This window comes from Hyperolius riggenbachi, chromosome 3 (assembly GCF_040937935.1).
Source record: "Hyperolius riggenbachi isolate aHypRig1 chromosome 3, aHypRig1.pri, whole genome shotgun sequence".
Lineage (NCBI taxonomy): Eukaryota > Metazoa > Chordata > Amphibia > Anura > Hyperoliidae > Hyperolius > Hyperolius riggenbachi.
Genome location: NC_090648.1, coordinates 43,005,036 through 43,017,807, shown reverse-complemented (window position 1 = coordinate 43,017,807; position 12,772 = coordinate 43,005,036). Strand labels below are relative to the sequence as shown.

General features: G+C 46.4%; 1 protein-coding gene and 1 non-coding gene across 7 annotated transcripts in view; one reads left to right on the top strand and one right to left on the bottom strand.

Moving 5' to 3' along the window:
* Positions 1–12,772, top strand: part of PER1 (period circadian regulator 1) — a 117,865-nt gene that overhangs the window by 67,826 nt on the left and 37,267 nt on the right. For all 6 annotated transcript variants that reach the window (XM_068274030.1, XM_068274033.1, XM_068274035.1 and 3 more), the window contains exons 2-5: positions 52–344; positions 2,210–2,308; positions 6,214–6,368; positions 10,303–10,424. In XM_068274030.1, coding sequence (XP_068130131.1) covers positions 106–344; positions 2,210–2,308; positions 6,214–6,368; positions 10,303–10,424 — 615 coding nt within the window. In that variant the 5' untranslated portion in view covers positions 52–105. The remainder of the gene's footprint in view (positions 1–51; positions 345–2,209; positions 2,309–6,213; positions 6,369–10,302; positions 10,425–12,772) is intronic.
* Positions 8,389–8,460, bottom strand: TRNAP-AGG (transfer RNA proline (anticodon AGG)). The gene has a single exon. It is a non-coding gene; the product is annotated as a tRNA-Pro (tRNA).

The window sequence follows — 12,772 nt, the reverse complement described above, 5'->3', positions numbered from 1 at the left end:
CTGTTTACCAGGTAATAATCCATCCCATTCTCTTTTGTGTTTTTTTCACAGATCGTCTCCATTCCATATCTGTTCTCTGGTATTTGACGCCACCGACTGGGCAAAATGGAGGGGATGAACGGATCCTGTGAGCCCCCTCCCCCTTTGGGAGAGAGAGGCAGGAGAACCCGGGGGGCGCGGGAGATGGAGGGAACACAGCAGGACGAGACGGACACCAACAGTCACGGCTCCAGCGGGAATGAGTCTAACGGCAACGAGTCCCGGCAGAGTCGCAGCTCTAACAGCAGCTCCAGCGGCAACGGGAAAGACTCAGCCATGCTGGAGGCCACCGAGAGCAGCAAAAGGTGAGAGACTCACAGCAATGAGCAAAGGGGACCGTTCATGATACTGGCTGTAGAGAAAGATGGGGTTCCTCAAAGCAACCAATACACATCTGTACTTCATTAAATGACTACAACCTGATTAGTTGCTCTGGACCACTATTACACTTTAGCTTCAAGTATAGCTTCTTTGAGACCTGAGTAAGTGAAGTAGTAGAGAGAACACTTCACACAAGTAAAAATAATACTACTACAAGGTCAGTTGCTCCATTAGACAAACTTTGGTAGGGTCTGTAGACAAGAAACCTTAGGTAGGGCCTGAGGACAAGCGACCTTTGGTTTAGGGCCTGTGGACAAGTGACCTTGAGTAGGGCCTGTGGACAAGCAACCTTGGTTAGGGCTTGAGCACAAGCGACCTTGGGTAGGGCCTGAGGACAAGCGACCTTGGGTAGGGCCTGAGGACAAGCGACCTTGGGTAGGGCCGGAGGACAAGCGACCTTGGGTAGGGCCGGAGGACAAGCGACCTTGGGTAGGGCCGGAGGACAAGCGACCTTGGGTAGGGCCTGAGGACAAGCGACCTTGGGTAGGGCCTGAGGACAAGTGACCATTGATAGGGCCTGAGGACAAGCGACCTTTGGTGTAGGGCCTGAGGACAAGCGAACTTTGGTAGGGCCTGAGGACAATCGACCTTGGGTAGGGCCTGAGGACAAGTGACCTTGGGTAGAGCCTGAGGACAAGTGACCTTGGGTAGAGCCTGAGGACAAGTGACCTTGGGTAGGGCCTGAGGACAAGTGACCTTGGGTAGGGCCTGAGGACAAGTGACCTTGGGTAGGGCCTGAGGACAAGTGACCTTGGGTAGGGCCTGAGGACAAGTGACCTTGGGTAGGGCCTGAGGACAAGTGACCTTGGGTAGGGCCTGAGGACAAGTGACCTTGGGTAGGGCCTGAGGACAAGTGACCTTGGGTAGGGCCTGAGGACAAGTGACCTTGGGTAGGGCTTGAGGACAAGTGACCTTGGGTAGGGCTTGAGGACAAGCGACCTTGGTTAGGGCCTGAGGACAAGTGACCTTGGGTAGGGCTTGAGGACAAGCGACCTTGGTTAGGGCCTGAGGACAAGTGACCTTTGGTAGGGTCTGTGGACAAGCGACCTTCAGTAGGGCCTGAGAACAAGCGACCTTGGGTAGGGCCTGAGGCCAAGTGACCTTTGGTAGGGTCTGTGGACAAGCGATCTTCAGTAGGGCCTGAGGACAAGTGATCTTTTGTAGGGTCTGTGGACAAGCGTCCTTGGGTAGAGCCTGAGGACAAGCGACCTTGGGTAGGGACTGAGGACAAGCGAACTTTGGTAGAGCCTGAGCACAAGCGACCTTCAGTAGGGCCTGTGGACAAGTGACTTTTGATAGGGTCTGTTGACAAGCGACCTTGGGTATGGCCTGAGGACAAGTGGTTCCTCTTTCTCGTTTGCATAGATAAAAGCACTGCTTTATTGCCTTTGTAGTGAAACGAAAAAAATAAATGAACAAAAAACCTGCCAATTTTGTGGCAGATTTACATGCCACATCGATTATTTCCATCATGTCCAACCTGAATTTCAATAGATTTTTCAATTTTCCAATTTTTTGTAATCATTTTTGTGATCGATTTTTATAGAACTGAACGAAAATGGATCGGAAAAACTATAAAAAAAATCGGAAAATCGAAAAATCAATCGAAATTCAGATCAGACGTGTTGGAAATAATTGATCTGGCAGGTAAATCTGCCAGAAAATTGTAAGGTGTGCACCTAGCATTAGTAAAGCTAGTACTATCTGTAGCCATGTTTGTCTCATCATGTCACATGTCACTACAGGTACACTTTACATTTATTTTTCTTTACATTTTCTTTCCCCACAGCACAAACTCGAACAGCCCGTCTCCGCCCAGCAGCTCCATCGCCTACAGCCTCCTGAGCGCCAGCTCTGAGCAGGACAACCCTTCCACCAGCGGCTGCAGGTAAGTCCCTCCATAGGGAGGATGGGAAACTACACTTGTATTGAAAAACTGGAAAAAAAATCACTTTAAAGTGTTGCTCCGCTTATTGTGAAAATCCCTGGAGATGGTCAGTGCTAATTGTTGCAGGTGTCATGTAGATCATCTGCAGCAAAGGAGGGAGCCAATCAAGTGAATTTCCTGCTGATCATGACCTGCCCCATTTACAGCTGCATGCAATTTGCATTTCAGTGGCATGCAAACCAGAATAGTTAGCATCTCATAGAACATCTTGAATCATAAGTACTCGATACATTTTGTAAAATGTCATCCTTCAATTCAGTCTATAGCTACTGTAATATTTTCTTTTTGTAAACATTTCTGGGGAAACTATGGCAACAGCCTATGACTGGGTGTAAAACATTCCCAGAATTCTCTTCTGTTTGCAAAGTCAGTGTAAAGCAGGGAGTGAAATGTATTCCTCCCTTCACAGCTTATATAAATACAGTTAGTGCCTCACCTCCATAGGAATGCCGGGTATGTGTAACACTCCCTTCTCTGTAACAGCTGATATAATGCCGGCAGCTTTTCCAGTGAGATTCAGGGGAGAGATTAGGGAAGAAAAAAACAAAGGTAGAGTTGTATGTGGTGTTAGTCACGGAGAGAATCCGAAGAAATAACAACAAAAGTTGTTTTGGTAATACCTTTAATAATTAACTATGCAAGATTTCTTTGCAAGCTTTCAAAACATTACGGTTCTGATCCAGATCTAAGTCATGCCTGAGGAAGAAACGTATAGATTTGAAGCTTGCGAGATTTGTACAACTTTAACATTATTACCTGAACAACTTTTGTTGTTATGTTGTCAGGTTCATTAGTGTACTACGGTTTGCTAAAATATGATTTTTTTTGTATATTTATATAGCACTGATATCTTCTGCAGCACTTTATAGAGTACATAGCCAGACTGTCCTCAGAGGAGCTCCTAATCTATTCTAATGTCCTACCATATTATTAATATTGTGTATTTATATAGCACTGACGTCTTCTGCAGCACTTTACAGAGTACATAGTCCTGTCACTGACTGTCCTCAGAGGAGCTCACAATCTAATCCTACCATAGTCATAGTCTTATGCCCTGCCATATTTGTATGTATTGTATTTTTTTATTAAAGACACAAGTATTGCTAATTTGCATATTCCCCATTATCTGTTCCTCCTCCAGTTTCTGGAGGTCTATGCCTTTTCAGATTTATCTGAGCAGTTATTATTTATTGTTTATATGTTTTTATCGGGATAGTGCTGTCTTTTGGCAGGGGGCTCATGTGGTCATCAGATTTGAGGGCCCTGTAGATGGGGAGTACATGGGGATGGATATTGCAGTGGGACTTCCATGTTACTAGTGTAAGCCTATAAATACTTTGAGGGCATTACAATGGTAAGACCTTGACACCATAATAGTGCCCCTATGGTAGTCATGGAATTTCACTAGTACCTCAGAGGGTACCACCTTAGTAATACCATTATTTTACTGTGGTTTCCACCCCCATGCACACCTCTAGCCTGTGAGTGAGTTTAGAGGGTCAGGGAGAGTGAGGGGCGTGTCTTTAAGTTGGGTTAAGGGAGACAGGAATAATTGTTCAAATAAAATCTGTGAAATTGGGCTTTTAACAAAACGATTGCAGTTAATGCTGCACAGATACGGTGGCCAGGCCATGGTGGCCACGCAAGTCTACTTCCCCTTCAAAATGCTGGATCCTGGAAATAAACACCACACAAAACATATGGCTCCTCACCCAATTACTTCATGAGAGGGAGGAACAATACTACCGCTCCTGAAATCATCTGATGAACATAAAGAAAATTACAAGCCAAGCTAATGCCTAAATACGTCTTCTGTGGTATTGTGGATGCCTCTTATCCACTACAGAACGAAAATTCCGTCGTGGGACTACATCAGTGGTGTGTGAGCCACCGGGACTGTCAATGACTCCTTATCCAGCTTCCACACTACCCAATTCCTTTGGCTTCCCACCGCTTTCCTACATGCCATGCCCTGAAGATTTTATGAGTTATTTTATGCCCATAGGGTTTGATCTTTTATGGTATAGACGGATGACCTGGGGATACGATGCGCAAATTAAGGGAAGGAAGGCTAAGCACCGAAAGATCAACGTCTTCAAATTGTGGTTCTGGAGAAGTCTTTTGAGGGTCCCTTGGACTGCAAGAAGATCCAATCAGTCAATCCTTAAAGCAAGTCTGAAGGGAAATAAAAAAAAACCAGATACTTGCCTAAGGAGAGGGAAGGCTCTGGGTCCTGTAGAGCGTTTCCGTTCTCCTCACGGTGTTCTCGTTCCCTCGCAGGCTCCTCTTTTTGAACCTCCCGTGGTGGGAGATTTTGGAAGCACTCGTTCTCCCAAAGACCGATGGTTCTGTACTGCACACCCGCAACTGAGGCCGCACGAGTGTGTGCAGTATGTAGCGGCCCTTCTTCGAAAGCTTGAGTTCTTCCGAAGACTGCCGAAGCCAGCCCAACGCAGAAGAGAGCAGTCTACGACCGATGGGCCGTAGACTGCTAACGGGGGAATGCAGGGACTATGCGGAAACCGGGAAGGCTCTATAGGACCCAGAGCCTTCCCTCTCATTAGGTAAGTATCTGAAGTGAAAATAATGATAAAAAAAAAAAGACTCCCTTTAAGAAAATCAACCCTGACTGTTCATTGAAGCAATGCTGAAGTTTAAATACTTTGTACACACATAATGAGAAGCCAGGATTAATTGGAGAAGACCTTGATGATGGAAAAAATCGAAGACAAAAGAAGGAGGTGATGGCTGTATAGTATCATGGAAGCAACAAACATGAGCTTGGCCAAGCTTCAAGAGGCAGTAGATGATACAGGCATGCTGTGGTCCATGGGGTCGCCAAAAGTCACACTCGACTGAACAATAAACCAAAGAGAATCAACCCATGAATTTAGCAGTGCGCCTCCTTGCTTCTGTATGTCGCATACAATAGCACTGTATTAGGAATATGTGTACTATTGCCGTGATGATTTGTTTTGTGCAGCTGTATATTATCAGTTGTCTTATTTTCTGACCTCATCCCCCCCCCCCCCCCCCGCTGCTTGATAACCTTGTGTGACGTACGGCTGAAAAGCTGGCTTCTTTTCGCCTGTGTGCCATGGCGCTTGCCTTTCACTGCAGCTTCAGTGCTGAGCGGTTCCTTCCATGTGGAGACCCCAGCCATTCTTTTGTCTTTCTTATCTTTGGAACTTTTAATCAAGCAAGCCGTTTCTCTGCTTTTTTTTGTCTCACTCGTTCAGATAGCAGGAGCTAGAGAGCCGGCCACAGAGGGGGCGCTAAGACGTCCGTAGCTCATAAATTATAGAGGACAAATGATTACAAAGGTATAAATCACAGATGTTGTTCGTATTCAGTGCCCAATCCAATGGCTTTTCTTGGAGTGCCCCTTCAATTTAGAGGCGCTGAGGAAGTAACAGAGTCCAGTAAGTTGGTTTTCTGTCAGAGGGCTGGGCAATGTGATGTGTAAAGTCTAGCTCAGAGTTAAATAAAGGCAAATAGCTGCTGCAGCAGTTTATAGATCCTTCTCTCCTCCTCAGAGACCTCCCCCTGTCTGCCCACTTTCCCCTTGCAGTCAGTCTGTACCATGCTCCTCCCTTTCAGAGACTGAGAGGTTTGATTGGTCTGATTAGTCAGCAGAGGGCGTGGTTTTAGCTTGCAGAGCAACCACTCTTCCTCTTGCATGTCATGTGACCAAGTGGGAGTGTCTCAGACTGTCTTGGCAAAGAGAATCTCTAAATTGGTGCAGCAAACATGTTCCCTTTTTTTCCACATAGTTAAAAATGTAACCCCCTGAATCCCTGGCCTCTATCATGACTTTCTTCCCCCCTTTTCCCTTATGCTTGCAGTAGCGAACAGTCCGCCCGGGAAAAGAATCAGAAGGAACTGATGAAGGCTCTTAAGGAGCTGAAAATACGCCTCCCATCACAGAAACGAATGAAAGGGAAATCGGGCACCTTGGCCACACTGCAATACGCTCTCTCCTGCGTTAAGCAAGTACGAGGTGAGTGTGGTGACTGGGGCTGATCTCATAGATGTTCTGACCTGGGCAATGAGATGATTGAATACACTGTCTATTGTAGACGATGCTGCGTTGTCCTGTATTGTAAACAAAGCCCATAGTCATCACTTAGTCCTGCAACTCAGCACTGTTAAGACTCGTACACACGTCTGATCAAAGGCAATGACGGGTCTGTCGTCACCTCCCGCTGGGCGGGTTTTCAGCACACAGTACAGCGTGTGTACACTCTGTCGGAGGACTGATAAGGCTGATTTTGAGCGGTCCGCGGGCGGATCGCTCAGAAACAGCCTTATCAGTCCACCGACAGACTGTACACACGCTGTACTGTCTGCTAAAAACCCGCCCAGCGGGAGGAGACGACGGACCCGTCGTTGCCTTTGATCAGACGTGTGTACGAGTCTTAAAGGTGACCATACATCAGGCGACTTGGTGGCCGATTGACCATCTGATTCGATAATTATTAATGAATCAGATGAAAATCGGTGCCGCCAAGTGCATACCCAATTGATAATGTGACCAATTTTTGGTCAAGCATGTCGATCGGACGTGCTGCAAAATGTTGGCCCGTCGTGGTTGGTCTGGTGCGCGGCGGTAACGAGAAGTGATATCGGGTCAAGCGACGAACGCAACAAAGCCCCCTGCGCTGTCCCCCCCTCCTAATGTTCAATGTGCCCCCTGCGCCCAGTGCACTAGTCATTACCTGTGCATGTTTGTCACTAGCTCCAGGCCCAATCCTCCATCCAGAAATGTGCCCCACGTGGTTGCCAGGGTACACGTGACGTCACACGCACCGAGGTTACTCTGGCAACCAGGCACATGTATGGACGGAATATGGAGCCTGGAGCCAGCGGCGGACATGGGCAGGTATAGTGCACTGGGCACGGCGGGGGGCACACATTTAACATTAGGGGTGGCAGGTGGCGAGGCGGCGGATGTGGTGTCACAAGGCTGATTTCGGATTGATTTCAGCATGAAATTGATCGGGAACCAGCCTGTGGTGTATGGGCAGCCAAAAGATCTCTCTACGATCAGAAAGAGGGATGTGCCCATGCGCTACTTGGGCAGTGCATGTGTGACGAATCGTGTGAAGATACCGGTACATATACATGATTAGTTGTTGTTGCCTGGATTGACTGTTTCTGGTGACAGTTTAGGTACAGTCATTGTACAGATATGATGTACGATGCTCTTCTGAGATGCTAGTTCAGTTTTATGGAAAGGGGAGGGAGGCATCCCGATGCGGAGACAACAGAAAAAGTACGGTGGAGGAGATGCCAGATAGGGTCCAATTCACCAGTGTTGAAGTGGAGGCCAGTGATATTAGAGACATCCATACTCATGCTAGCCGTTCACCCCAGACAATCACAGACATTTGTCTTGGATGCAAAAAATGTAATGAATATAAAGTTCTGAATGTAGCAGTTTGCCTGTGACTGCATATACTCTTTAAATATGTAAACATAGTAATGTTGTACTTACAGTTATTACTCAATTTTTACACAGGATAGATCAGTGTAATATTTACGGAAACCCATTTTTTACAAACCTTTTCTTCAATGGGTTTTGCTTAGACTTACACACACTCACCAGGCAGATGAAACAGATTTTTTTTTTTAGTTTATTTTTTTAACAAGTTTAGTTTGAAATGTTATAGATGAACGCTTTAGATTTACCACTTAGTGCCAGCAGGTGTCGCTCTCTAACAAAAGGCTGCAGTGGTGATTCAGTTACTGGTACTAATTCCGAGATGATGCACAGTTGATCTAAAGTATATGTTAATTTTATGCAATCAAATGCAGCAGCTGTAGAATAATTTGGCTGCCTATTTTAAAGCTATGTCAATTTGCATCTAGTTAACATACAATGTGCATCAACTGTGAATAATCAGCATCACATTGACCATCCCTAGCAAACAATGATTATCAGCCGAAATGTGTGGCTACCAAACGCGTACCAGCTATTATGGCCATCTGTAACTGCTACTATAGGGTAGGTAAAAACAGGGCTCGTCCGGGATTTGAACCCGGGACCTCTCGCACCCTAAGCGAGAATCATACCCCTAGACCAACGAGCCAGATGTTGGTACTGTATACAAGATGAAGTTAATGTGCATTGTCACGTGATATTTTTTCTTTGAGCCAAATAAAAGGCACTTAAAGGATACATCTGAGGAATTAAAAAAAAAAAGGATCTAATTACCCGGGTCTTCACCCAGCCCCTGGCAGCCAATATGTCCCTTGCCGCCGCCATTCCGGCGTCATGGAGGGGACCCCGGGACACCAGAGCTGCGGTGAGGGATATATCTGCTGCCAGGGGCTGGATGAAGACCCAGGTAAGTAGATTTTTTATTTTTTTTTAATTTCCTGGGACCTTCCCTTTAGCAATGTCCATAACAAATGTGCATTTCATTATTTGTGTGCTCTAGTTGTCTTGTTTCATAGTACAGGTATTTGTATGTTTTCTTATAAGCTGTGTTTATACACATACCTTTACTTTCTCTCTGTGTGTCTGCACAATGCTCTCACAATAAACTACAGATGGGACGAATCCCAGATCTCCTTGAATCCGAATCTAACATGATTCTCGATTTTCTCAAATCTTTCGAATCTCGCGAATCCTGTACACAAGAACTGTGTGATCTGTGTAAGAAGATTAGTTAGACTTAAGGTGGCCTCTAATGGTCATATTTCTAGTGAAAAATCGTTTGAGCGATCAGAGACTCTGATCGGTTGTATATAATCTCAAAATCGATTTAGAACGATTATAAAAATAGTTGTCCATTTGGATTTTCTTGTTGGTTGTGATAGATAGGAAGCAAAGAGTGGTTTGTTGATGGTGCAGTAAACGATTTTTCTTCCGATCAGAATTATCTGATCGCTCGAACGATTTTTCTCTAGAAATTGGATCCTTAGTGGCCACCTTAAGAATAGTATATTTTAAAGGGGTTCTGTGGGGGTTTGCTAAGGATAAAAACCGCCACTTACCTGGGACTTCTATCAGCCCCCTGTAGCAGTAAGGTCCCACGCTGTCCTCCTCCGATCCACCGTTCCCCGCCGCCGGCAACGGTCTAGTGCGGCACGCCATCCAATTGCGGCTGCGCGGCCGTGCTCCCTCCTGCCCACATCATCAGAAGCTTACTGTGCAGGCGCAGTAAGAGAAAACTTCGTTGACAGACGAATAATGCCCGGTGCCAGCGGTGGGGAACGGCAGATCGGAGGAGGATGACATGGGAAATTACTGCTACAGGGGGCTGATAGAAGCCCCAGATAAGTGGCGTTTTTTATCCTTCGCAAACCCCCACAGAACCCCTTTAAGTCTAACTTTTTTTTTTTACACAGATAGGCATATGCATTTCACAGGAACCTTTTGCTTATTCAGGTACTTGCAGATAATCCCACTTTTTTGCCTGAAGAAGCAGTAGATTCCTGTGAAACGCGCTGCAACTTGTAGCATTTTATGTCTTAATTATTTCTTTAGAAATTGACTATCGGTGTCGTATATCTGGAGGGAAGTCCACCACTTCCTATATTTTTGACAGGATTTTAGTATATTTTATTCGGTTGGCACCTGCAAAACGTGGAACTGGGATAGCGCGAGCCTTGCTACGGTAATGCGCATTACTAATGACCGTTAGCATTAGTAACGCCAGGTACCATAGCAATGCTTGCTGTACTAGCCTACCGCAGGTTGAGCTAATAGCATATGTCGTGGTACATGCTGCCAGTAGTAGCGATAATATTGCCGCGCGCTGCCTGCGCACAGCAAGATTACTGCACTTTTGTGCTTCATCCCCAAATTCCCATTTGACGTTTCGGCATGACGCATACTTGTCTTGGCTCTTACTTACAGTACGTTTTCTTCATTCCTTTCCTTGGCCTTTTGAGCAATATTCTAATAGTGAATTTTGCCTCCTCAGCTAACCAGGAGTATTACCAGCAGTGGACCATCGATGAGTCGCAGCCATGCAGCCTGGACATGTCCAGCTTCACCATCGAGGAAGTGGAGAGCGTCACATCGGAGTACACGCTGAAGAACCCTGTGAGTACCTCGCGCATGTCTATAGTGTCATCTCAGTCTGTCAGCTTTAGGCATTGGGTGCAAGTGCCACATGATTGTCCTGTGGGAGGCAGCGGAAGCAGTCATACAAGGATACTCCTGTCCTGCTGTTTTCTCGTAAAGTACCCCTGAATTGGGAAAAAAAAAATTCCTGAAGGAAGCCCATGGGTGTACCAGGCTACCTCCTCCTTAGCTGAATGTTGTCCTTTGAACTTCTCCTGTTGGCTTTGCCTGGTCCTCTTGTCTCCCTAGCCTCCTGGAAGTTCCTCCAAGTGGCGCAGAGTGATTCTGAACGAGTTTCAGATTGTAGTGAAAGAAAGCGTTGTTTTGCTGAGTGCGCGAGGCTGGAGACTCGCGACGCTGCTCCGGGGGAACTGAGAGATCCAATCCCTTCCCTAGAGGACCAGGGACGGGAAACGGGAGGGACCTCGAGGACATCTAGCACTCAGGAGGAGGTCATGGAGGGTACATCCATTACCGTCGTGGGCAATTTTGACACAGTGAAACCGAAAGACTGCTCACCCTTTGCCCACACAAACGCTTGCCCGATGGTAATCACTATTCCCCCTCCAAGATGTAGCAACTCGGGGGAGACTCGTTTTACGGGCACCAGCTATTGCCATCGGCTGAATTACCTTTTCTTTTAGCTCTGAAAGCCAGGGGCATAACTAGAGGAAATCAGCCCCTGCAAGCAGGGAGAGCCCAGAGCTGTGGGGGTCCCCAACTACTAACCTTCCCTACCTACGATACAGGGGACCATCCTTCAGATCAGGTATTTTGGTGGCTACACTTGTTATGGGTGTGAAGATCATGATGGCCACACTTGTTCTATGGGCCCCTTAGGCTGTATGGGTCACCAAGGGTAGGCAAGGGAAAGGGTGTGAACACTGGAAGGCCGCATGCCAAGCACCCAAAGTAGCTATGCTCCGAAATCAGCTACCTCGGTAATGGAGCCCACCGTGGGCTTCATTCAATTTTTTTCTCTCCCCAATTCAGTGCTGCTTAAAGTGGATCCGAGATAAACTTTTACTCATTGCATAATTGTGTTTCTTTCATATAGTTTATAGGGCATTCCTCAAGCCAAATACTTTTTTTGATTTGTTTTAATACTCTAATTCCCTATAAACTAAACAAGCCTCGCCCACAGCTGAGAGCCATGTAGCAAGTGCTTATGGGAGCACAGTCTGGGCAGGAGGAGATGTTACTAGCCAGAGATTTCAGAGGCAGAGTGGAGGAGGGAGGAGGAGAGGGGACTGAATTTGTCACAGGCTGAGGGCTGGAGATGCTACCAGCTTGCCTGTGTGTAATGTGACAAACAGTACATGGCTGCTCTCATTGTATCACAGGAAGAAATAATTATGTTCTGTTAAAGCTGTTTGCAGCTAGATTTGCTGTGTAAACCATCTAAATATTAGATAAGATATATAGACAAGTTACTTGTTATAGTTAGTTTTTCATCTCTGATCCGCTTTTAACTCTAATTTTGTTTTGAAATGTACGCAGATTGAAAGCAGACCAATGAAATGCATCTGCTACATTTGATTGGTCCAAATTCAAAGATGCATACATTTGAATAAAATTAGTATAAAACATGCATCACTTCAGAATTATTAGAATCTCATCGACTATTCTATGAGATAATGCTGGCAGACTCTCTGGGGGTCCTTTTCCACGATCCACGTTTCAATCTGATCTTTGGATCGCACATGGTTTGCCCGATCGCAAGGGCACTGGGATTACCATGGTAATCGTGGCACCTCCCTTTCCCATTTTAGATTTTTGACTAAAACCAAAACACAAATGCCATGTTTGCCATGTTTTGGTGGAAAAGGGGCCCTAAGGGGACTCAGAGCTGTAAAATTAAAAAGATGTTATACATACCTGGGGCTTCCTCCAGCCCCATCCGCTCTGATCACTCCCACGCTTTACTCCGCTGCCCGCTGCTTTGGTAACCGGGTCCCATCACTGACGTCAGTCAGGCCCTCTATGGCTACGGCTGCGGAGGACGGCAGCGTGGGAGCGATCAGAGCGGATGGGGCTGGAGGAAGCCCCAGGTATGTATACAATGTTGTTAATTTTACAGCTCTGGTACACATACTCAACTGAATATGCAGGAAGATGGATTACAGTGACACCCCCCGACAACCAGCGTTCTCCGATCCATCCTCCTGCCTGCTAGTAAACACACGACGGGCGCAAACAAGAGTTTGATGATTTTAAAGATCTGATTCGCCAGGGCGGTAGTTATCGCCACTCGCTGCGAAGTGTCATCTGCCTAATAGCACACTCGTACCCACGTTGTGAGAACACATACATGATCGATCGGTGCT